This window comes from Thalassophryne amazonica, chromosome 13 (assembly GCF_902500255.1).
Source record: "Thalassophryne amazonica chromosome 13, fThaAma1.1, whole genome shotgun sequence".
NCBI lineage: Eukaryota > Metazoa > Chordata > Actinopteri > Batrachoidiformes > Batrachoididae > Thalassophryne > Thalassophryne amazonica.
The window spans coordinates 40,256,962-40,279,609 of NC_047115.1; the positions used below are offsets into that span (position 1 = coordinate 40,256,962).

The following is a 22,648-nucleotide window of genomic DNA, read 5'->3' on the forward strand; positions in this document are numbered from 1 at the left end:
GTCCCTTTAGGTGGAGCTCTATATGGCTGGATAAAGTACTAGAAGACCAGGGGCCTCATGTACAAAAACTTGTGTGGATTTACTACTGAAACATGGTGTATGCCAGAACCCATAAACTGTTGTACACACAGAAATATTCAGACGTATCAAAGTGTGCGTACGCATGGATCCAAGCACCTTCCTTTTGTATGTCCCAATCAACATACAATTAGAGTGCACATGCAGAAGTACCAAACTCCTCCCTGTCCACGCCTTCATCGGAATATGCTAATTTATTTAAATGGTTTGGGTGTCATGTTGACAGTACCAGTACCAGTAATTGTGAAGTGTACTGTGTTTAGTGACATCCGCCACTGTGTCTGTGTTGTCGTGTGTAAAAATGAAAGCACTTGTAGAGGCAGAGTGTAGAAAAGACAAAAGCTGTGGCTCAGTCTTCGTTCTCCCACGCAGGTCGCCACAATGTGAAATGGAAAAAAAATTGATTTTGTGTGTGTGAGAGGCTACATAAATGCTTAGAGCAGTGCACACACACTGAAATAAAAAATGGACAGATGGAGGAGGTCAAAGGACGGAACAGAGTGGAGGAATTCACCCCCTTCGACAAAAAAGTGGGTATGATAGTGGGTGACACAGCTCTCACTGGAGTGGTGGAAGCCCATGAAGGCGAAGTTTCAGCTGCAGTGAAGTTTCACAGTAGCTGTTGATGTCCTCCAGCTGCGGATGTCCGCCAAGTCCTGATTGCCCCCTCCACTACTATCCGAGTGCGGGAATGGTGTTCATTGTACCGCCTCTCTTGGTTGGTGTTGGGGTTCATTCTGCAGCTCTAGTTTCACCAGCAAAACAGAAAACAAAATACATAATAATAAATAAAAAACATTGTTTAATAAAATCTTGGAAAGTGAGAGGATGCTCGAGGAGTGAAGACAAAGTGTGTTGGTTCCTATTTTTAAGAGCAAGGGTAACGTGCAGAGCTGCAGTAACTACAAAGGCAAAAATCTGATCATCCACAGCATGAAGTCATGGGAAAGAGTAGTAGAAGCTAGGCTTAGAAAACAGGTAAGGATCTGTGAGCAGAAATATGGTTTCATGCTGAGAAAGAGCACTACAGATGCAATGTTTGCTCTGAGAATACTGATGAAAAGGATAGAGAAGGCCAGAAGGAGTTACATTGTGTGTTTGTGGATTTAGAGAAAGCTTATGACCAGAGCACCAAGAGAAGAGTTGTGGTATTGCATGAGGAAGTCTGGAGTGGCAGAGACGTATGTGAGGGTAGTGCAGGACATGTACATGGATAGCATGACAGTGGTGAACTGCCCAGTAGGAATGACAGACTCATTCAAAGTGGAGGTGGGATTATACCAAGGATCAGCTCTGAGTCCTTTCTTGTTTGCAGTGATGATGGACAGGGTGAATGATGAGATCAGACAGGAGTCTACACTGAAAAAAGTGAAACATCAGTGCACTTCATTCAAAGTACTTATTTACATTGGTCTAATGGAAAATTGTGGTTTCCATTTTAAATCTGCTGGAATCACTTTACAAAATCATAAATATACATTGTGAGAAACTAAAAAAACTTAGCTGTAACAAATTACATCATTTTTTTTAAGTTGATCCAAAGTATCATTTTTTTCAGTGTACATGAACTATGATGTTTGCAGATGACACTGTGATCTGTAGTGAGAGTAAAGAACAGGTTGAGTCTAGCCTGGAAAGGTGGCGATATGCTCTGGGGTGGTGGCCAAGTGGTTAATGCGCTTGGTTTCAGTTCAGAAGGTTCCGGGTTCAAATCCCACCCCTGCCACATTTCTCCATGTAATGTGGAGTTGCGTCAGGAAGGGCATCCGGCGTAAAACTTGTGCCAATTCAACCTGCAGATCCACCTTGGATTTGCTGTGGCGACCCCAAGTGCAAACAAGGGAGCAGCCGAAGGGACTTACTATGCTCTGAGGAGAAGGGGAATGAAAGTCAGTAGACGCAAGACTGAGTACATACAGTATGTGTGAATAAGAGGGAGGCCAGTGGAATAATGTAGTTACAAGGAGTACAAGTGGTGAAAGTAGATGAGTTTCAATACTTGGTATCAACTGCCCAAAGTAATGGAGAGTGTGGTAGAGAGGGGAAGAAGAGAGTGCAGCCAGGGTGGAGTGGGTGGAGAAAGGTGGCAAGAGCGATCTGTGATAGAAGAATATCTGCAAGAGTGAAAGGGAAAGTCTACAAGACAGTAGTGAGACCAACTATGTTGGCTTAGAGATGATGGCACTAACAAAAAGACAGGAGGCATTGCTGGATGTGGCAGAGCTGAAGATGTTGAGATTCTCTTTGGGAGTGATGACAATGGACTGGATTAGGAAGGAACATATCAGAGAGACAGTTCAGGTGAGACAGTTTGGAGACAAAGTCAGAGAGGTGAGATTGAAATGGTTTGAACATGTGCAGAGTTGGGAACCAGGGTATATAGGGAGAAGGATGCTTAAGATGGAACCACCAGGCAGGAGGAGAAGAGAGAGGCCAAAGAGGAGGTTTGTGGATGTGCTGAGGGAGGACATGCAGGTGGTTGGTGTGACAGAGGAAGATGCAGCGGACAGGTTGAGATGGAAACGATCGATCTGCTGCGGCGACCCCTAACGGGAGCAGCCGAAAGAAGGAGAAATAAAAAAATACATTTGAACGCACACATGCCCAAATGTACCCTAACTGGTTTTCACTGGGAACAATTACACAAATAAACAATTTCCTCACCAAGCAGCCACCCAACCCAATGCATTTGCACATCACATATCATTTGTACATTGATGGAATGAAATTGTGTCCGAATAACAAAAATAAATTCATCATGTGATGGCACCTTTAGAGCAATATGTGTGCAGTCAATAGCTCCGATTACACTGGGGAAACCGGCTCTCGTTGCAAATTGCACTTTAATGTTGGAATGTGATGTGCCTGGATGACATTCGGATGATTGCGTTCAACACAGCTGGCATGGCTCGGCTCAAGGTTGACTGGCACACTCCTGACCCATCAGCCAGCTCCTACTGAAATGCCCCTGTTGCCAGGACGCCCGGCGTTGTCAGCACCTGTGTGGGCATAGACAACCACCTGGCTCCTTGCCGTATTGCACTCTAGGGCGGACCACATTCAGCACACAACTCCAGTAACAGTGGCCTTGGTAACTGAAATCGGCTTATGAGCCAATTATCAGCATTTGCAAGTAGATCCTCCCGATTCCTGAATACACACTCATGTTGGATTGCACCATTTGCAAGGTCCTCTAACAACGCGAGCGCAGCCATTGTTAATGCCATGTCCCTCATCACTTTGTGCATGCGTTTATATCCACCCATATAATTGCAAATATGTGGGTAAATAATTGTATACAAATAATTGTTCATAAGTGTGTTTCTGGTGTGCACATCACTCTGATGACTTCTTGTTTTCACACTATTAGCAGTGTCCCAGTATCACCTCTACGTGTCGTTAGTGGAGCAACAGCTGTAGAAACGTGCGTACGCCAGCCATGAACTTGGCGTGGCACACCGCACATTTCCATGGTCATGCCTGAAGGCCCTGATAAGGGTTCTTCAGAGATTTTGCACCCAGTCATGAGATTTGTACTATAACATGTACGATGGAGCACCAGTGGGCATCTATCTCCACATCAAGTCTTGCATGGTGGTCAGTTTGGACAATGTGGGCAATTAAAGCAATATTGCTACAGACAGTGTTGTTCCAAGCCTTCTCTTCTCACTCGGTTAACGTTAGATGAAACCTCTACATGCTTCATTGCCCTGAGGATAATCAGGAGTAATGCGCATCTTTTTACAACTGTACAAGTGACCAAGCTGCTGTAGTATGGACAAGCCAAAGGCCAAGCCCCTATCTGACAAAATCCTCTTTCTGCAAACCCATATCTGAATAAGGTCCCTCCACAGTGCTTCCACAGAGCTAGAGCTGTGGCATCTTTGGTTGTAAATGCCCTCCCATATCTTGAAAACCAATCAGTCATTACAAACATAAAGGATAAGGGCCCCGTGGGTCTCCTAAGGATGAAAAATATATGCAGTTGCTACTGCCTGTTCATGGTAAGAAGAGGTAGTGTTATGCATGGTGTTTTTACCTCTAGTTGTGCATTATTTTCTACAACACATCACTACCTAGTTGCAGCCAAAAGAAAGATCTTCTCAAGATTGCTGGCAGACCTCCTTCAATGAACCATCTGCTTGCTGTTGCCTCATCCAGATTTACTTATCCTCTGGATGTCTGTCTGCAACTGGGACCGTGCACACTGAGGAGTCTCACTCCGAGCATTCCTTGGGAGTCTTCACAAAACATTATCCATTTTTATTCGCCACACCTAGTCTGTTTTTGATTGTAAATTTGTAATTTGCAAACTTTGCCACCCGTCCCTGCTGTACAGCACAGAACCGGTGCAACATCAAATGGACTGGTGGATTGTTGTCTATAAAAGTAAATGATAATCCTCATGAATAGTCCATGAACTTCTTGGTTCTTCTTCTTTCAGCTGCTTCTGTTAGAGATCACCGCAGCAGTTTGTCCATCTTCACCTCACCAAGTCCTCTGGATCTTCTTCTCTCACACCATCAGCCTGAATGTCTTCCCTCACCACATCCGTAAACTTCCTCTTTGGTCTGCCTCTTATCCTACTGCCTGGCGACTCCAACCTCAGCATCTTTCTCCCTATATACCCACATCCCTCCTCTATACATGCGCAAACCATTTCAATTTCAGCTCTCTCACTTTGTCTCCACAGTGTCCTCCCTGTGTTGTACCTTTGACATGCTCATTCCCAATCCTGTCCATCCATATTACACCCAAGAAAATTGCAGCATTGTTACACCCTCTCAATGTTACAACACCCTTAAATATCATCCATCCATCCATCCATTTTCTATACCCGCTTACTCTAACGAAAAGTCACGGTGAGCTGAAGCCTATCCCCGCAGTGATGGGGTGTGAGGCAGGGACGGTCTGTCACAGGGCCCCTAAATCTCATAATATCCAGAATTTTTATTATTATTATTCTCCACATAAGACCACAGTTCATTTTGTGGCCTTATGTGGAGAATAAAAAAAAGGTGTTGTAACATTTAGGGTTGTAGCGCAACATCTGTTCTGCCACCTCCAGCGCCGTCTCCTGTCTTTTTGTCAGCGTCCGGCCTTCAAGCCCCACAACATAGCTGCTCTTGTAAAGTTTCCTTTTCACTCTCACAGATGCCCTTCTACCCACTCCGCCCTTTCTGCACTCTCTTTACTTCTCTCCATTAGTTTGACGAGTTGACTCCAAGTATTCTACCAACACTACCTCAACTTGTTGCAACAATACTGTTTGTCCATGCTCCCTCTCATCCGTGCACAGTCGAAATTCTCCAATTTCTGATGTGTCATGAATGCAGCATTAAATGGAAAGCAAAACTGTCCACCTGTTAGGGAAATCATTTGCAGCTGGGCATCCAGGATGACTCCTGATCACACATTCTTCGGAGGGAAGAAAAACATGACATCCAAACACCGGAAAATTAAAAAACTCATTAATTAAATACCAAACAATGAAATTCACTCTTAGAAAATGACCACGAGGCATGCTTAATACCCAAGCCCCAACATTCAGCTATAAAAAATGAAGCTGGCGAAAAAGTTGATTGGCCGTTTGATGCTGGCTCCAGAAGTGAGTAGATTCCCACAGAAGCCCATGTTAGAATGTCCGACTTTAGAACAGAAATAAACATGTTTATAGCCTGGTGCAAACAATCAGGGCCGTTTCAAGGCATTTGGGGGTCCCAAGCAAAATGGACTCAGAGGCCCCCCTATGCCTCATCACCCCACCCCGTGGTTCAGTAGATTACTTTTTGGGAAACTCAGTTCACGAGTGGACATTAATAATTTATGAAGATGCAACACTGTTAATATAACACAGCCAGGCAAGTAGCTAACATAAACATTATAGTTTGTTGACATGTAGACCTATTTATCCAAACGATCACTTACCACTCTCCTGTTTTTTCTTTTCTTCCTCTTCCTTTCTCTTCTTTCTTTTCTGGCTTCCTGACAGATAACTCCGCTTCATGATTGCTGCAGTTTTATATTTTTCCAGTGTCCCGGGTCCCGTTGACATTAACTAGTACCCGTCGAGATGAGCTACACCGCGCAATCTCTCTCTACCCTGGACTTTACACCTCACCCGTCAAGTTGAGCTATGTCACGTGGCTGGCTACTGTGAGAGGGGCCCCCTTGGGGAGGATTCCGATAACAGTGTCTATGCATCTTCCTGTACTGACTGTCACAGAATATAAAGGGGTGCTCACACAGTTTGTCGTTGCATAAAATTCATAACCAGTTGATATCTGGGGGCCCAGGTAATTGATTGGTTTGCTCCTCTTGTTGCAATGATCCTGCAAACAATCGTGTTGGTCGTTTTAGATATGGATTTTTTTTTTTATATATTTCATTAGTTTAAGGTATTTTATGCCATAAACATTGTCAATTTGAGTGGCAGATCGTAGTGCCACTGACCCAATTTCAGGCTCAGAGCTCCAAGAAAAGAGACCACGAGCCATGGCTGCTGTTGTTTTGGAGGACCATGTCTGTTCTTTCTGAGCATTTATTTCCAAATATATCTAATCAATTATGGCTTGAAGTGTGGTTAATTGTCCTAGTGGATCATCTAAAAATTCTGTGCTGTGCTATTGATGTCGAATAAAAATTTTGTGTTATTTAATTTTACGTGTTAGCCATTAGCCCCATTAGCACTTTTAGCAGTTTTTTGTAGCTTGATGATGTTAGGTCCATTAAATCCATGATTACAAAGGAATAAGTGGGTCATAATTTTTAATACCCACAAACACACCCAAGCAACGTGTTATGAAAATCACTGGCCAGTTCCCAAAAATATGCTTTAATAAAACACCCAAACCAAGGTTAGCCTGTTAGTTGTTAGTTCTGCTGTGTACGAGGTCTGTTAGAAAACTATCAGACCTTTTTATTTTTTGCAAAAACCATATGGATTTGAATCACGTGTGATTGCATCAGCCAAGCTTGAACCTCCGTACGAATGCATGAGTTTTTTCACGCCTGTCGGTTGCGTCATTCACCTGTGAGCAGGCTTTGTGTGAGCAGTGGTCCACCCCTCTCGTCGGATTTTTATTGCGAATAAAATGTCTGAACGATTTGGAGCTTTGCTGCATCAAATTTTTCCAGAAACTGTGAGAGACCTCCAGGTGGACAGCATTCGGAAAATTCAGATGGCTTTCAGGGACAATTTTATGGGGATCACACAGATTAAGGAGTGCTCCAGCTGGTTTAAAGACCGCCCACAGCGGCTGAGAGCGCGGCGCACTCCGAGCGCCGATCGACAGGCTGAAACCCCGCTGAAACAACCAGATCATTTCCAAAGTGAAGGCTTTGTTGATCCGGGACGTCGTCTGACTTCCACAGAAATGGCAGAAGACGTGGACATCAGCACTTTTTCGGCACATTCCACTGTTACAGGAGTTTTTGTCATGGAAAGAGAAGTGGAGGGATGCGCCACGGAGCTGCTCATGGCGCGGGACAAAAGCACCTCCGTGTTGGTCTCACAGGATGGCTTTCGGTGGCTTTTCAGTCGTGTGACTATCCGAGAAATTGTGGATGAGCTGGACATGCCAGAACATGTCCTGTGAGGCTTCATCACTGCGTTGCTTTGCGCCATGTGGCTCCGTCCTGACGCGCGTGTGATGCAAACTCACGTGATTCAAATCCATATGGTTTTTGCAAAAAATAAAAAGGTCGGATAGTTTTCTAACAAACCTCCTAATTCTGAGATGGGGGCATGTTCAGGCATCATATGTCTCGCCAAGGTCACGAAAAGTCTCATCTGTGCTTCACCTCTGCCAGTTATGGGTTGGTTGGGATGTAAGCACTGCCAACATGGGGACACCCAAAGGAGGAAATTTTTTAATCTTCCAAACAGCCCTTCCGAGCGTCTTCAGAAAACCTATGATTGATGTCATGCAGGGTTTGTCCAGTGTATATATACAGTCTATGTTAACACCCAATAAACTACATGCTTGACATCCCTAAGCATTAAGATGAAAAAATTAATGTACTGTAACAAAGATTATACTCAAAGTGTGTATGTCTATGTGCCTGCATGCTGACCAAACAGGATTACTGGTTCTCCCTGGTCTTCAAGCGTCTGGTCGGTCCAAAGGTTTTATCAGTGCAGGTGGCTGGACTGCAGAGGAAGCCGCAACCAGGACGAGTCATCCGAGACAAGCTACGGATCTATGCCCACTGTACCAGCTACTACAAGTATGTGCTACAGCTTAGACAACACGAGTACATTATAGAGCACATAATGTGCTGTGGTTGGCTAAATCTTTTCATCTGATGCTGACAGTCTAGACATCCTCTTTGCTTTTTAACAATCTGTACTATAGCAATGCTCTGGAAAAGCCCTTGATAGAAAGCAGGCGGTGGTGGATTTTTTTTTTTTTTTTCTGCTGCTGCTGCTTCCAAACACCTGAGGCTCAGTGTCTGGTGAGGAAGAACAAAATCCCCAGCCACCCTTTTGGTCTCCCCATAAATAAGGAGACCGCAGACACACATTCACATCTCAGACCCTATAAAACTTAACGGGTATCACTTATCAGGTGTGTGAAGGCTGTCTCACCGTCGTCAAAGAGCTGCTGAAAGGTGTTCTAGGCCTTTATCCCATTTAGGATTGGCTGAAGGGGGGTATTTTACAGGGAGGGGGGAAGACAATGAGGCGGTCTGTGCAATGGCTTGTTCAAGGTTATCATTTAACTGAGGGCAAAGCCTGTCAGCACTAGGCTAGACTTACTCTAGACAGAGCTCATACACAGGTGAAGCATTGCTTGAAAAATTGGCTGTTGTGTAACAAACAGTCATTTGAGGTCTGATTGCTTGTATGTAGATGTTTGATATCATTTTAAACAGATGTAGGCTCTCAGGCACATGGCGTGGAGAATTTAGGGGTGGGATCTAGACATACCCCAGGCATGTGGTGCTGTTCAGAACCATTAAATTTACCAATCAGCCCTGGACTTATGGGCAATAAACCAGATCCTCATGAATCCACTTCAGTCGTCTTTATTTCTGCCCGTATGTGGCTTTATAGAGCCAGTTCTTAAGTGGACAGAGCATTGTTGTCTTAGTGGTTTACTGTACTGTATTAAGCAGCAAAGACTAAAATCTTTGCTCAGGCACTCTGTGGTTTTTGAGGGGTCTTTTTGTTCACTTCTCAGCAATGTTTCAAACATCAAACAGCGTCAACACATGTTTATGTATATGTTCCTGGTTTGGACCCCTCGGAACCTCATCGTTTGAAAGGCTTGAGAGGTCTCTATCTCTCCCTCCATCTAACTATCTGATCTATCACTCTGAGACACGGCTCACGTCTCAGAAACAAAGCTTCGAAGGTTTAACACAAAGCCAGATGCACAAACTTCCCATCCACAGTACGCTTCTTTATTTCTCTTGGTAAATGTTTAGAATATTAGTACATTCAAAAAACTGACTCATTGGATTAGATTTTCATCTAATAAATATATGTAGTCCCAACTAAATTAAATTAAATTATCTTGCATGGATGTGCTTTATTTGAGTTGGGGCCACATATATTTATTTGATGGAAATCCTGCTCTTAATTGAATTGAGTTCATCCAATGATTCTTTTTTGAGTGTAGTCTTTCAGGGTAAATCAAATGCATGACTTTGTCTGTGTCTGTGAAGAGCAAAGATAAACAGAGTCAAGACGGCGTTAGAGATGATGGAGGTGGTAGAGATGCCTAGGAGACCTTTTAGACCACAGACACCAAAGCCGACACGTGGTATTCACTACCTCTGTGTTGTCTTTGCCTTCTTATTCAATTTTGTCATGTTTACCTTATCTGTCTTGCTCAGTTATTTACCTTAGTCCAAAATCCCAGTGGTCCCGGTACTTTGAGAGTGACTCAAACTGTGTGTAATGCAAGATCTGTTAAGGTTCGGGGTAGACCCCTTCATCTCAACCTTAAATACACAGCGACAGGTTTTAATATTGCCTTCAGCATCGATGAGGGCTTCAAAATGGTCACTAAAGTGAGTTTTAAAATAGGCCATGCAGTATATGACATGATAATACCGTGTTTTATGATATTTCTGCAAACCTTTTGTTCCTGACTAGATCAAGGAGTCACAGTTCGAATCTATCCCTGCGATTGCAAACATATCAAAGCACTTTTTCTCTCTGTAGTCATCTTCTAATTACGAGGAATTTTATACCACATGACATTGAAATATATGAACGAATCTCTATGAACAGATGTGGTGAGATCTGTGTGAGTGAAGGTAATATCTAATATTCTTCATCATTTTCTTTCCTGTACCAGTCCGAACTATGTGAGAGGTTCCATAACCATCTACATCATCAACCTGCATCGCTCACAGAAGAAAATTAAGTTGGCGGGGACGTTACGGAACAAGACTGTACACCAGTATCTGTTGCAATCTTACGGCGTTGACGGGCTCAGAGCAAAGTGAGTAATTCACACTCACATGCATGTTCACATGCACACTGCCACGAACTGAGTTCTGTTCACAAAAAAATGTTGTGTTCTTACAGCGTCCTGTTACATTCTTGCTGGTCTTAGAACATAAATCCAACCGTCAAAGACTCTGAATATTATAACACCTGTTTTAGTACTATCACCGCTGGCATAAAAAAAGAAACATGTTGGATTATTGCTGTGGTTAATCTTAAACAGTTGTCAAAGAGAAATTATTTTACCAATGTCTGAATTTTGCCAAGGATGAGGAAACGGTTACTCAATTTCATAATTGCACTGGGATTTAATGGGGTATAAAATCCCAGTGAATCTCATAAATTTTTATTTCAAATATTTTATTATTCCTTCAAAGAGGATTTAAAGCAAGTAGATCAGGAAAAAGTCAACACAACACAAATTCAGACAGCTCTAGTGAAAAGCAAAGCAATTCACTGTGATAAGGACTATCTTTATTTTAAAATGTTAAAATAAATTGAAATTACACTGCTGTAAAGTCAAGGATTATCCATATTAAATTACTGTGTTTGCATAAATTAGGTAAAAATTTTAATGCTGTAAAGTGTATTATCCATAGGTAATAGATTAAAAATCTGAATAAATTATGTGGAAATTAAAATTCTGTTAAGTGAAGGATTATCCATAAATGATAACTAAATCACTTTGCGTTCATGGACTGTGGCAAGAATGTGACTCACCGATGTATGAAGATTTGGAGTACATTTAATGTTTTTAAAACTTTTTAAACAATTAAAAACTGCAAAATATGTAATTAATAAAAAATATCTAAATAATCAAAATGTGTGACCTTTTTTACCTTTAAAAATACAAGAAATTGAAAGAAAGAAAATTTGGTTGATTGATGAAACCTAAAAAAAAATTCACTTGATTCATGTGTAAGAGGATTGCACAGAGTTTTTGAATTTGATTTTCTTGTAAAACACACACGCAACTTAAAAGATGGCATTTTGTATGAAGATTCTCATGTGCCAAAAATATTTATATAGTATTGTAAATAAGTATGTATATAGGCCCTGAGGCCGTTGGTGCTTTTCTCCAGATACGGTAATGTCAGGCAGATGAGAGTCTACGACTCCCTGTGGATAAGACCCCAGTCAGACCCCAGTCCACTCCAAATTACTTCTCCAGCCAAGGCTAGAATGAAGAATAAGTGATTTGTCTAAGGGCACAAACAGATAGCATGAGCGGAATTCAAACCCAGCTCTACATATTGGCAGGCCAACTCCACATCCTCTCAGCTACCTGCTCTAATAAATAAATACTTCAAAAACATATTTAATGTTTTTTAAAAAATGAAACTCAGGCAATAAAATCTAATCAATAAATTGTCACTTCATGGAACACAATGTCTGTCTATGATTGAATTTACTGGTCTTAAATTCTTTAATTTTGTTCAGCCATAACAGTGTTTTATCACTGATCTTGTTTTGCCTATAAACTTTGGCTCATAGCTCAAATGGAGCAGGGAGTTGGACTTTTTATTGGTACATTTTGTGCTGAACAAAAGTAAGGAAGTACGTGCTCACAGTTATCAGATTCTCCCTGTTTGTACGTGAAAAAGTTGAGCAAATGTTCATAAAGTATAATAATACAGAGAAAGTAATTCAGGAATTATAGCGTCTCTCATCAGTGGGGGGGGCCCTTACTGTATTTATTCACACGGTCACACTGACGTGACTCTGAAACTGTAAAAATAATATTTTACTGATGCTCTTTGATATTCAGGCCATTTTACAAAAAACTTGTACAGTACAATAAGTTAATATAATACCTGTTACTTTAACGGAAAAAAAGTTGAGTTGTATTATTCGTATGTTTCGTATGGTTAGCATACTGGCATAGTATGTTACTATGCTTTTTACCCTTTTAAATTTATTTATTAGTAAACAGAGCGGGCTGCGGCCTCAACTTTATCTAAGGTCTGGGTCTTTTAGTGACGCTTAAGGCTTGTGGCTGGCAATCACCTTAGTATTTCTTCAGCTTTTTTTGTTGTTGTTGCTTAATGCTGACAAATTACACTGTATTTGTTGTCTTTCTGATGCCTGATTCTGTTTTTTTTTTCTCTCTGTTTGAGATGCAGCTCCATCCAGAAATGGGAGTGGTGTCTTCATCTGCAAGCCTCCCATTCTGTGCACCGGCATGTACTCCCAAAAATTTCCTGTATATTTGTTTTGTCAACTGTGTTGGTAGCATGGCCCAAGCAGAGGGTCACCCCTTTGAGTCTGGTCTGCTTGAGGTTTCTTCCTCAAATCATCAGAGGGAGTTTTTCTTTACCACTGTCGCTTGCTTGCTCTGGGGGTTGGTAAGGTTAGACCTTACTTGTATGAAGCACCTTGAGGCAATTTTGTTGTGATTTGGTGCTATAGAAATTAAATGAAGTGAAATTTTTTCTTTTGGGCAGTGGTCAGTGAACATGCTTCTAAAACATAAGGAATCTAGTTCACGCCACACGTGCCCTCTTCTCCATGTAATGTGGTGTTGCATCTGGAAAGGCATCATGTGGATCCGCTGTGGCGACACCAAGCTGAAAGAACGTACTTACATCATGCCCCTCTTTACTTTAAAGCTGCTTATTCTCACATGTTTTAAATCCCAGAACATCAGCCTAATGACTGCACACTGTGCGTGTCTGTGCGTTACACAGTGTCCGCTAAAGGCCTTGATGGCGGGCGAGCACGATCCTTAAATAACGGCGTAATGATGGAGGATGTCTGAGGTGTTAGAGGAGGATTGTGAGACAGTTAATAGGAGAGCCAGCTAACGACGAGCCTTTTTCAGGCTTTAAGTGCTTTCCTATACCACAGGCAGCACACACAGACTTTTATGAAGAATGGAGCAACACCAGATGTCTATAAATTTGCCAAGTGAACACTGACACGTCTTAACACTGGCCAAGTATTCAAGTCTATGTATGTGAAAGCTTTGATCAATAAAATGCAATAAATATCATGGCTGAGTTAGCATTGATTTTATAACAGCCCTCAGTATCGCCCTTATTCAGTAAGATTTATTTGATTTTGTTTGAGCTCACACTTCATCCCGTGAACTTTAAACTACATTTTATTGCACTTTATATATATATATATATATATATATATATATATATATATATATATATATATATATATATATATATATATATATATATATATATATATATATATATATATATATATATATATATATATATATATATATATGTAAGAAAGTTGAGTAATCAACAAAAGTCCTTCAAATGTTTGGCATTATAAACAACGGTGCACTATATTGTTCTTTAGAACATATGCGGTTTAATGTGTCTCATAAAATTACAACATATTATGGGATAAGACTTGACAGAAAAGACACTGCTGTAAATCAAAAATAAATAAAAAAATCTTGAAAAGAAAAAAAAACATTCAGTGAAAAATATTAGCAGTTATTTGAATTTTAAGTCATTCATTTTAACATTTTAAATACAGGGTGACCTTCATCCCCCACCCCCAAAAAACAGAACCCATAGAAATTGTAATAAGTCCTACAAAGGTACAGCAAATTTCTTGAAAGACATGTTGGGGAAGACGATTGGAACAAATAGTCTTCCCCAACAGGTCTTCGTCAACCAAGGAAAAGACATTTTGCCTGGAGGCCTATTTTGCCAACAAATCATACAATTTGCAGGATAATTTGGAAAGAACGCGTATTTTATGCAAAGTGTCCAAGATAAGTGAAACTTTGGGGAATGATTGTATGTAGACTGAAGTTTAAGACCTTTGTTGGATTTATTACATTTTTTATGGGTTCTGGGTTTTTTTGGGGGGAGGAGGCACCCTGTATTATTAATTATTTACTTCTTAATCATTGGTAATGCACTTAGTCTTTTTATGAACTCTGATCACAATCCGCTTGTAATATTGGACAGATTGTCTTAAATTACAAGAAAATGTGCTCTTCTATACCGTTCTCTTTCCAGAAAAATTAGGAAGTCTGTGTTGATGGTTGAACAGAAAGGCACAAAGTTTTTTTTCTTTACTCGCATGTGCTGATGCTGGCATTGGCACTACTATGGCTCTGACTCAAAGGTTTAAGTCTGCAACATTATTCACTTATGTTCCCAGAAACCTACAAATAGTTGTCTGTTTAGAATTAGTTATTCTTTGTTATAGTTTTTGGATATAACTTTAAGGTAAAAGAAGAAAGTAATGATGCATTTATTTTACTTGTATATCCCAAATGATATTTCATTAATATTATTAGCATCACTCCCTATGACTGCTGGGATAGGTTCCAGCAAACCCCCCCCCATGACCCTCAGTTGGAGTAAGCTGTTAAAGATGAGTGAGTGTATTATTATTATTATGATTATTAAATATATTTGATACAGATGTGAGTTAAAAAACAAGATGTGATCCAATTAATGAGTATCGAACAAATAATCTTTGAAAATCTATTTTAAAGAGGCAGCACGGTGGATTAGTGGTTAGCACTGTTGCCTCACAGCGAGAAGGTTGTGGGTTCAATTCCCGTGGCCTTTCTGTGTGGAGTTTGCATGTTCTCCCCATGTTTGCGTGGGTTTCCTTCGGGTGCTCCGGTTTCCTCCCACATCCAAAGACATGCGGGTTAGGTGGTTTGGAATCTTTAAATTGTCCGTACCGTAGGTGTGTGTGTGGGTGTGTCTGTGTTTGTTTGTCTGTTTGTGCCCTGCGACAGACTGGCATCCTGTCCTGGGTGTACCCCACCTTGCGCTCTATGACTGCTGGGATAGGCTTCAGCCCCCCACAACCCATGGACTAAGCGGTAGAAGATGAATGAATGAATGAATCTGTTTTAAAGATTATATATTGTAGTCCTTGTATCAGCACTTAAAAGTATGGTGTAGAAGCCTTAAGCACACCATATAAATGTGTTTTTAGACTTGTTTCTGCTTTGTTATATTAGTGTGTGATTCTTTTGGTTGCTCTCGGTTTTTTGCCCGGGGTTACTACAGCAGATCCAATGTGGACACGCATGTAGATTTGGCACGAGTTTGGCATCGGATGCACTCCCTGACACAACTCTATATGCACAAGTATGATAGATTTTTTTCAAATTAACATTTGGAAATTTAAAGTTTTGTATTTTACTAACACCATATCGGCTTGAATATCAGATGGCCCTGATTATAAGACTGTATTTTTCAGATCTATTTTCTGGAACAAAAACGTTATGTTTGAGCCAGGATTGTATTACAGCAAATTTATTGTATTTTATTAAATTTTAGAGAAAATAGCATATTAATCTTCTCGGATTAATAAAAAATTGCTTGCTTTGTAGCTTTAGAACACAATTCACGATTCTATAAAGGCTATAAACAGGTGAAACTAATGAATTGACTAACATGATGTTGTCGCAACATGACATAGTTCTTGTAAAAGAAAGAATTCCACTTCAAAAGGAAATAATAATCACATATATTTATTTATGCTAAATGTTCTTTGTTGCAAATTATTTAATATTGAGAAGTAAAAAATTTTTGCAGCATCGTTGCTTGTTGAAATGTATGTTTTCTTAATTATGCATGCAAAAATTATTTGCATAACACTGTACATTTGCCTTGACTGAAGTCTTTAGATTTTGGCCTAACTAAAGGAGCACTTAGGCTGATACAGTAGGTGATCTTTGCCTTAAAAATGTCTCATTACTGTGCAAATGTAACATTGCACTTCTGCAACAGCAGCTCCCTCAAGTGTGCAGCTGACTGAATAATAAACCCTGTGGAATGTACACGTGAGGACTCTGTTACTCTGTTAAAAATACAAATATCTTTACAGACCCAGACTGTAAATTCTGTCTTCTCATCTCTGCAGACATGTCCAGCTAAACGGAGAAAAGCTGCTGATGGTGGACAATGAGACATTCCCAGAGTTGAAGCCAAAGACGCTGAGGGCTGGACGGACAATATCCATGCCACCCACGTCCGTAGGCTTTTACGTCATCAAAAACATGAACGCGTACGCGTGCCGACGATAATGCTGACCTTTGCCCCACAAATTAAAGCCACGATGCTCCGAACTACAGTTTAAACGTACAATTCACCACTTGTTTCCACTTGTAAAGGAGAAGAAGTAAAAGATCTGGTTGGGCCTTGTTCAACCGACTCTTTGACGGAGCGGCTTAAAAAAGCAGATGTTGCAATGACAAAGAAAGATTTTCCCTTCGGACATGAAAAGGGCTGCACTGAAGACCTTTTTCTTACTCCTGCTCGCTGCGTGTTCCTCATGTGCAGTGACGCTCTGTTGTTTGTGACTTTGCAGAAATGTAGTATCAGAAACAGGCCACATTCTTTGGCTTAATGAAGCTTTTTTTTTAACTCTCAGATGGTTATCTCTGCATCTGCTGGTCTTTTTTGAAATATACTTTTGCTGACAAAGCAAAAAAAGGAATGACAGAAAACCACTGAAGATCACTAAGTCAGCTTGACTCTGACTTGATCCGTTCCACAAAGGGAAACCACGGCAGTGTGTAAGGCTGTCTTGCGTTTATGTGTTTTATTGATAATGCTACTGATGTGTAGATATTCTCATCACGTTAAAGCTAAGGGGGAAAAAAACAATCCATTTTAAAGCAGTTTTAGTTTGTTTTATGCATTATTGCTTTTCTGCTGCCATTTTCTGTGTTTCACTGCCGGGTTCTAACAGCCAAGATTTGTTACTTGGGTGCTGAGAAGCCCACTTGTGACAATTTATCCACAGTGTTTGTCCTCACAGATACAAATCTGGTTTTTGTTTCACATTAAGCTATCACAAAATCCAGTTTTTCAGGTGCATATAACATGTCTCACTATCGATTTAGTGTAATTTCACATTTATTAATCCTATAATGCTGCTATTTTTCCACTATGTGTGTGTGTGTGTGTGTGTGTGTGTGTGTGTGTGTGTGTGTGTGTGTGTGTGTGTGTGTGTGTGTGTGTGTGTGTGTGTGTGTGTGTGTGTGTGTGTGTGTGTGTTTACTTATGTTGTACAGTTTGAGTTTTATATCATGTTATTAGAAAATGTAGATAAAATTCTATTCTAATGTTAAAGCTAAATATAACTTGTGTGACTAAGTGACCATGTTTTTTTGAACTTCATGGATGTTATGTGCAAGAAAAATGGCATCAATATCATTTATAACTTTTTGACATTTGTGTCTACTTCGGCCTTCACTGATCCTCAAATTTAAAGACAGATGGGCTTCTATTTGCATGACAATCACAAAACACAAATTGACAAGTGAAAATGTGTGTGTGTGTGTTAAAGTCTGAACCCATATCAATAATAAATCCACTGCATAAATAAGAAATAGAAATGCAATTGCATAGTCTGTGGCAATAATTTTGATTTTGACACATATATACTGTGCAAACGTTTAGGGTACATTTAATGTTTGCAAATCCTTTCAAAATAAATGGTAAATAATTACTATTTAAAAATTTAATGTGACCACTTTTCACCTGTAAAAATATATTTTTTTAAATATTTCTACAATGTGTTTTCCTCCAGCATATCATAAATTCTACTTGTCCAAAAAATTTTGCACACACACACACACATATATATATATATATATATATATATATATATATATATATATATATATATATATATATATATATTATATATATATATACACACACACACACACACACACATCTTCTTTCCTTTTGTTGCTAATCATCATTTTGTTATTGAATGATCCTTGGCATTCATCACTGTGTTGTCATGTAGCATGCATAAAAAACTTTTCATTCTTTTCTAAAATAGTTTGGTAATTTAAATAGAAAAAGGTCAGATATTATCAATGATTTTTTTTTTTTTTTTTTTGGGAAAAGGGATGTTCAAGTTCAAGTTTTCAAGTTTGATTATTCTTGTAACCCATTGATAGAAAAACCTTTTTGCACAGTACTGTGCCTTTATTGTGCCTGAATGTGTTTAACATAAAAAATAATTTGACTTTTAAAAGTGTTTATATGTAGTAAATGTAGAGGTGTTTATATTTCATTTGGAGAGTGTTATTTTATTACATAAAGCGTGTTATTTTATATTATTTTTGTAAAAAAAAAAAAATAAAAGGCTAAATAAATAAACTATGACTTTTATACATTTATGACATTTTTATTACTCACTGTGATTTGAAGTAGGTATTGTCAAAAAATTCACCACAGGGATCATGAGAAATAGTAATGTGCCTTGTTTGATGCTTTGATGTTTTGTTCTATCACCATAAAGCATAACAAACAGAGCATGAACAAAGCTTCAATTATTTTTTACTGATGATTATAGACAATAAAAATGATGGTGATATATATATCTCACCATCATTCACCATCATTTTTATTGTCTATAATAATTGTCTATAATAATTAAATAACTAATTATATAATAACTATATATATATTATATAATTATATAATAATTATATATATATATATATATATATATATATATATATAATAACTATAATTAAAAAAATAATTGAAGCTTTGTTCATGCTCTGTGTATATATATATATAGTAAAAAAAAGAACATTTAAAATGTAGTTTCTTTTCATGTTAATAAAAGCAGCATCTTTAAGTAAGGGTGCTAAAGTGGCTCTTAATTGAAGCACTAAAGTTGCCATGCTGGTGCAGTGACTCACTCTGGTGCTGTTTTTATCTCTGACAAACAAACTGTTACACTCTTTGGCTCCAGATGTTGAAGCAGCTGCAGCAGGTCTTTGTAGTCCATCTTTGCTGTCTGGTCACTGCGTGAGGCAGCTGCAGACGCGAAACATGAAGCTTGGATGAGTTCGACCTGCAGACCTCAGATTTGGCCCAGACTGACTCAAACCGGGCTCGAGCTGATTCGCTTAGAATATAGAGTGCTGATGCACAGAGATCTGGATGATGACAAAGGGAGATGAAGGCGCTAAACACTCAGGTGGCTTCGGTTTCTCCCAGAACAGCCCACGCCAGACGCGGCATTACAGGATTCTATGAAAAGCAGAAAAGCTTCAGCCGTGCCAATGTTTCGTGACAGTGAATCATTAACTCTGGCAGCTCTTCAAGAGCAGTGATCCAAAGCATGTACCTTAAATTATATTTTCATTTCAAGTTCCACACACAGGAAACAGCAGAAATGTTTGGTCTTTGTGAACAGCCGTGCTTTCACATGTGGTTCATTTCTAACTCGTTAGCACTTGGTCCATTTACCTGAGAGTCATGTGTACACAAACAACCCCCCCCCCCCCCCCCCCAAAAAAAAAGAAAAATTCATTATACCATGAAGGCCATATATTCCCAAATCACTCGCCTGAAGCAACAAAAGCCTGAGGTGGAGACAAAGAGCAGATACGGTACATGAAACTGCACTTTCTCACGTAAATTGCCTTGAAATCGTTTACATACATGTGTTTTCATATGTACGTCTGAAGGTCTAATTGCATATAAGGCAAAAGGAAACAAAAAACACAGATGAGACCAAAAAAAAAAAAAAAATATCTAAGCAATCTTCTAATTTTACCTGAGGAGCAATGACATAACCTGTCAGGGGTCTGACACATTTGTTAGCGTCAGTTGAGTGGAGGTCTATGCAGAAAGTCCTGTTTCAAAATCTCATCGAGTTTGTTGTATGGCTGGGGGGCCTGGCTGCCTTTTTGTTTCTGTCTTTTGTTTTTCCTTCCAGGTGGCTTGCATTTGGGACTGAGTGGCTGTGTTGCTGAGGTTATCAGGACCTCACCCTGATCACCTGCGGCTCGTCAGGACTCACAGCTGTGGTGCATCTATATGGATTGGAACATGGTGGCATTTAAGACTGGAGTATACGGTGTGTATTTGCCAGAGACTCGACCTTGTGACGAGACGGGTGAGATCGTCGTCTCGGGAGCCATCTCATCATCAGTGGATGCAGAGAACGTCCAGGGTTTGATGCACGGTCTGTGAAAGAGGAGGGGGTGAGGTCTCACGCTCGTCAGCACACTTCCTGAGGTACGTTAGATTTTGTGACTAACGTTTATACAGTCAGTAAATGTGGTGTCCCTCACACCTTATTATATTGAGCTGTATGTTAGTCATGTATCGGCTTCCACTGCAGTGGAGTTTTGTGAACTGGATGTTCCATGCCTGCAGGTTGGGAAGCTGATTAGTAATTAAGCCAGGAAGTGTTTGCTGTTTATGTACACCTTTGAGTGGTCTCTCTGTGTGTAGAGTGTGGACTCACATAATGGTTCCTTCTTTCACAGACTCGGTTTGTTGCGGCCACCTGGGGGGTGTCGGCGGGGTCCTTGGGTCCGAACGGCTTCTGGCTCCGGACTGTTAGCGCTGCTGGGAGCGCACCGTATCACCACCACGCCAGACCGCACACTCTTTTGTTGTTTTGTATCACATCACTGTTATGTATTAAATTCAGTTAGCCTTTGTACCGTGCTCTGCTTATTTCATACTGGGTCCTTCAAACACTGGTCGGTTCTCCGAGCTGCGTCCGACACATAACAGTGTTCCTGAGTTATGGTCACTAACATATTTTAGACACTGTCTTCTGTGACCTTGACCTTTGACCCTGACACAAGGACTTGCATGAGTACAGTTCGCTATGCTCTTTGCGTTCTAGAGATATTGCAACGGACAGACAGACAAAGATCTGTTTATTACAAGAGACAGACCGACTCCTAACAAAAACTCACATGGTCTTTAAATTAGGCCCTTCGGAGATCCCCATTTCTCTAATGAAGAGTACTTGGGGCAAATGTGTCATCATTCTCCTCTCACTATACTCTGGCAAGGAATGAAGCTAACCTCAGCATTCGCCCTGTTGACGTATCCCATAATCCCTTGCGTGCCAGAGAGTCGCTGCAGTCAAACAACAGAGAATCCACATGATGACAATTGTAAATGAATATTATACTACAAAAATGTAATTTTTTTTATGCTTTTCATCACGTTAATAAGAGACTGCATGCACGATACCCTGAAAACTCGCTAAAACAATTATAACAAATAATCTCTGTCTGCTACGTTTAAGCTGCGTGGAATTTAATAAACGCAAACCGAATTTCAGACATATTATATATATTAGGCCGGAACAAAGAGGACAAACAGTGTTATAAAGAACAACAATCAAGACGTTAAAGAGCAAACTTCAGTTTCCCTCAGAACGACATGATCAGGAAGCGAGCGTAGCTCACAGCAGCTCCCATTGAAAATAACGCAGAGACAGCCTGTGATTCTCACGTTTACATAAAACAAACGCAATAACAACGTCTATAAACCCAGAGAATATATTCATGGCAGTTTTAGGCACAATATAAAAATAGTTTTATGTTGTGATGTTAATTGTGTTGTCCGCGTGCAGCGGTTATAGTGCAGCCCGATCAGAGCATCTCAGTGCAGTTCTCAATGTTACTGAGATCTCGCAGTGCAGCGACCTCTCCGAAGTTTTGCGGGATTTGAAACGTCAATAGGGCGAATGAAAGGGTGTTTTCCAACTGGCGTTTTTTAATCCGGGATGCAACAATAACATACTGGCATAATCCATAATCCAGTTTGTCCTTGTCAATGAAGCCATCAGCAAAAGTCAACAACTTTCAAAAGTACATACTTAGTAGCATACGTTTTTTTCTAATTCAAAAGATTGGAATGTGCAGTTTACCCTTTGCTGTCTACTGCCAACATGTCAATGTAAAACCAAAAGTACTTTTTTTTTTCAAGGTTTTTTTTTTTTATTGCAAATTTAATAAAAATTAAAAAACTAAGAAATCACATGTAGTATCCACAACCCTTTGCTCAATACTTTGTTGATGCATCATTTGCAGTAATTACAGCCCCAAGTCTTCTCAAATATGATGCCACAACCTTTTTGCACCTATCTTTGGGCAGTTTTGTCCATTCCTCTTTGCAGCACCTCTCAAACTCCATCAGGGTGGACGCTCATTGGGACCTTCAAAGCAGCAGAACTGTTTCTGTTCCCTTCTCCAGATTTGTGCCTCAAGAAAATCCTGTCTCAGAAGTTTACAAGACAATTCCTTTGACTTCATGTTTGGTTTGTGCTCTGACATACACTGTCAACTGTGGGACCTTATATGTAGACAGGTGT

General features: G+C 40.0%; 1 protein-coding gene across 1 annotated transcript in view; it reads left to right on the forward strand.

Annotated features, from left to right (window-relative positions):
• The window catches only part of hpse2 (heparanase 2), a 174,616-nt gene extending 157,636 nt beyond the window's left edge, over positions 1 to 16,980 (forward strand). The window contains exons 10-12 of the mRNA XM_034185268.1: positions 8,162 to 8,307; positions 10,389 to 10,535; positions 16,409 to 16,980. Coding sequence (XP_034041159.1) covers positions 8,162 to 8,307; positions 10,389 to 10,535; positions 16,409 to 16,571 — 456 coding nt within the window. The 3' untranslated portion in view covers positions 16,572 to 16,980. The remainder of the gene's footprint in view (positions 1 to 8,161; positions 8,308 to 10,388; positions 10,536 to 16,408) is intronic.
• The last annotated feature ends 5,668 nt before the right edge of the window (positions 16,981 to 22,648 follow it).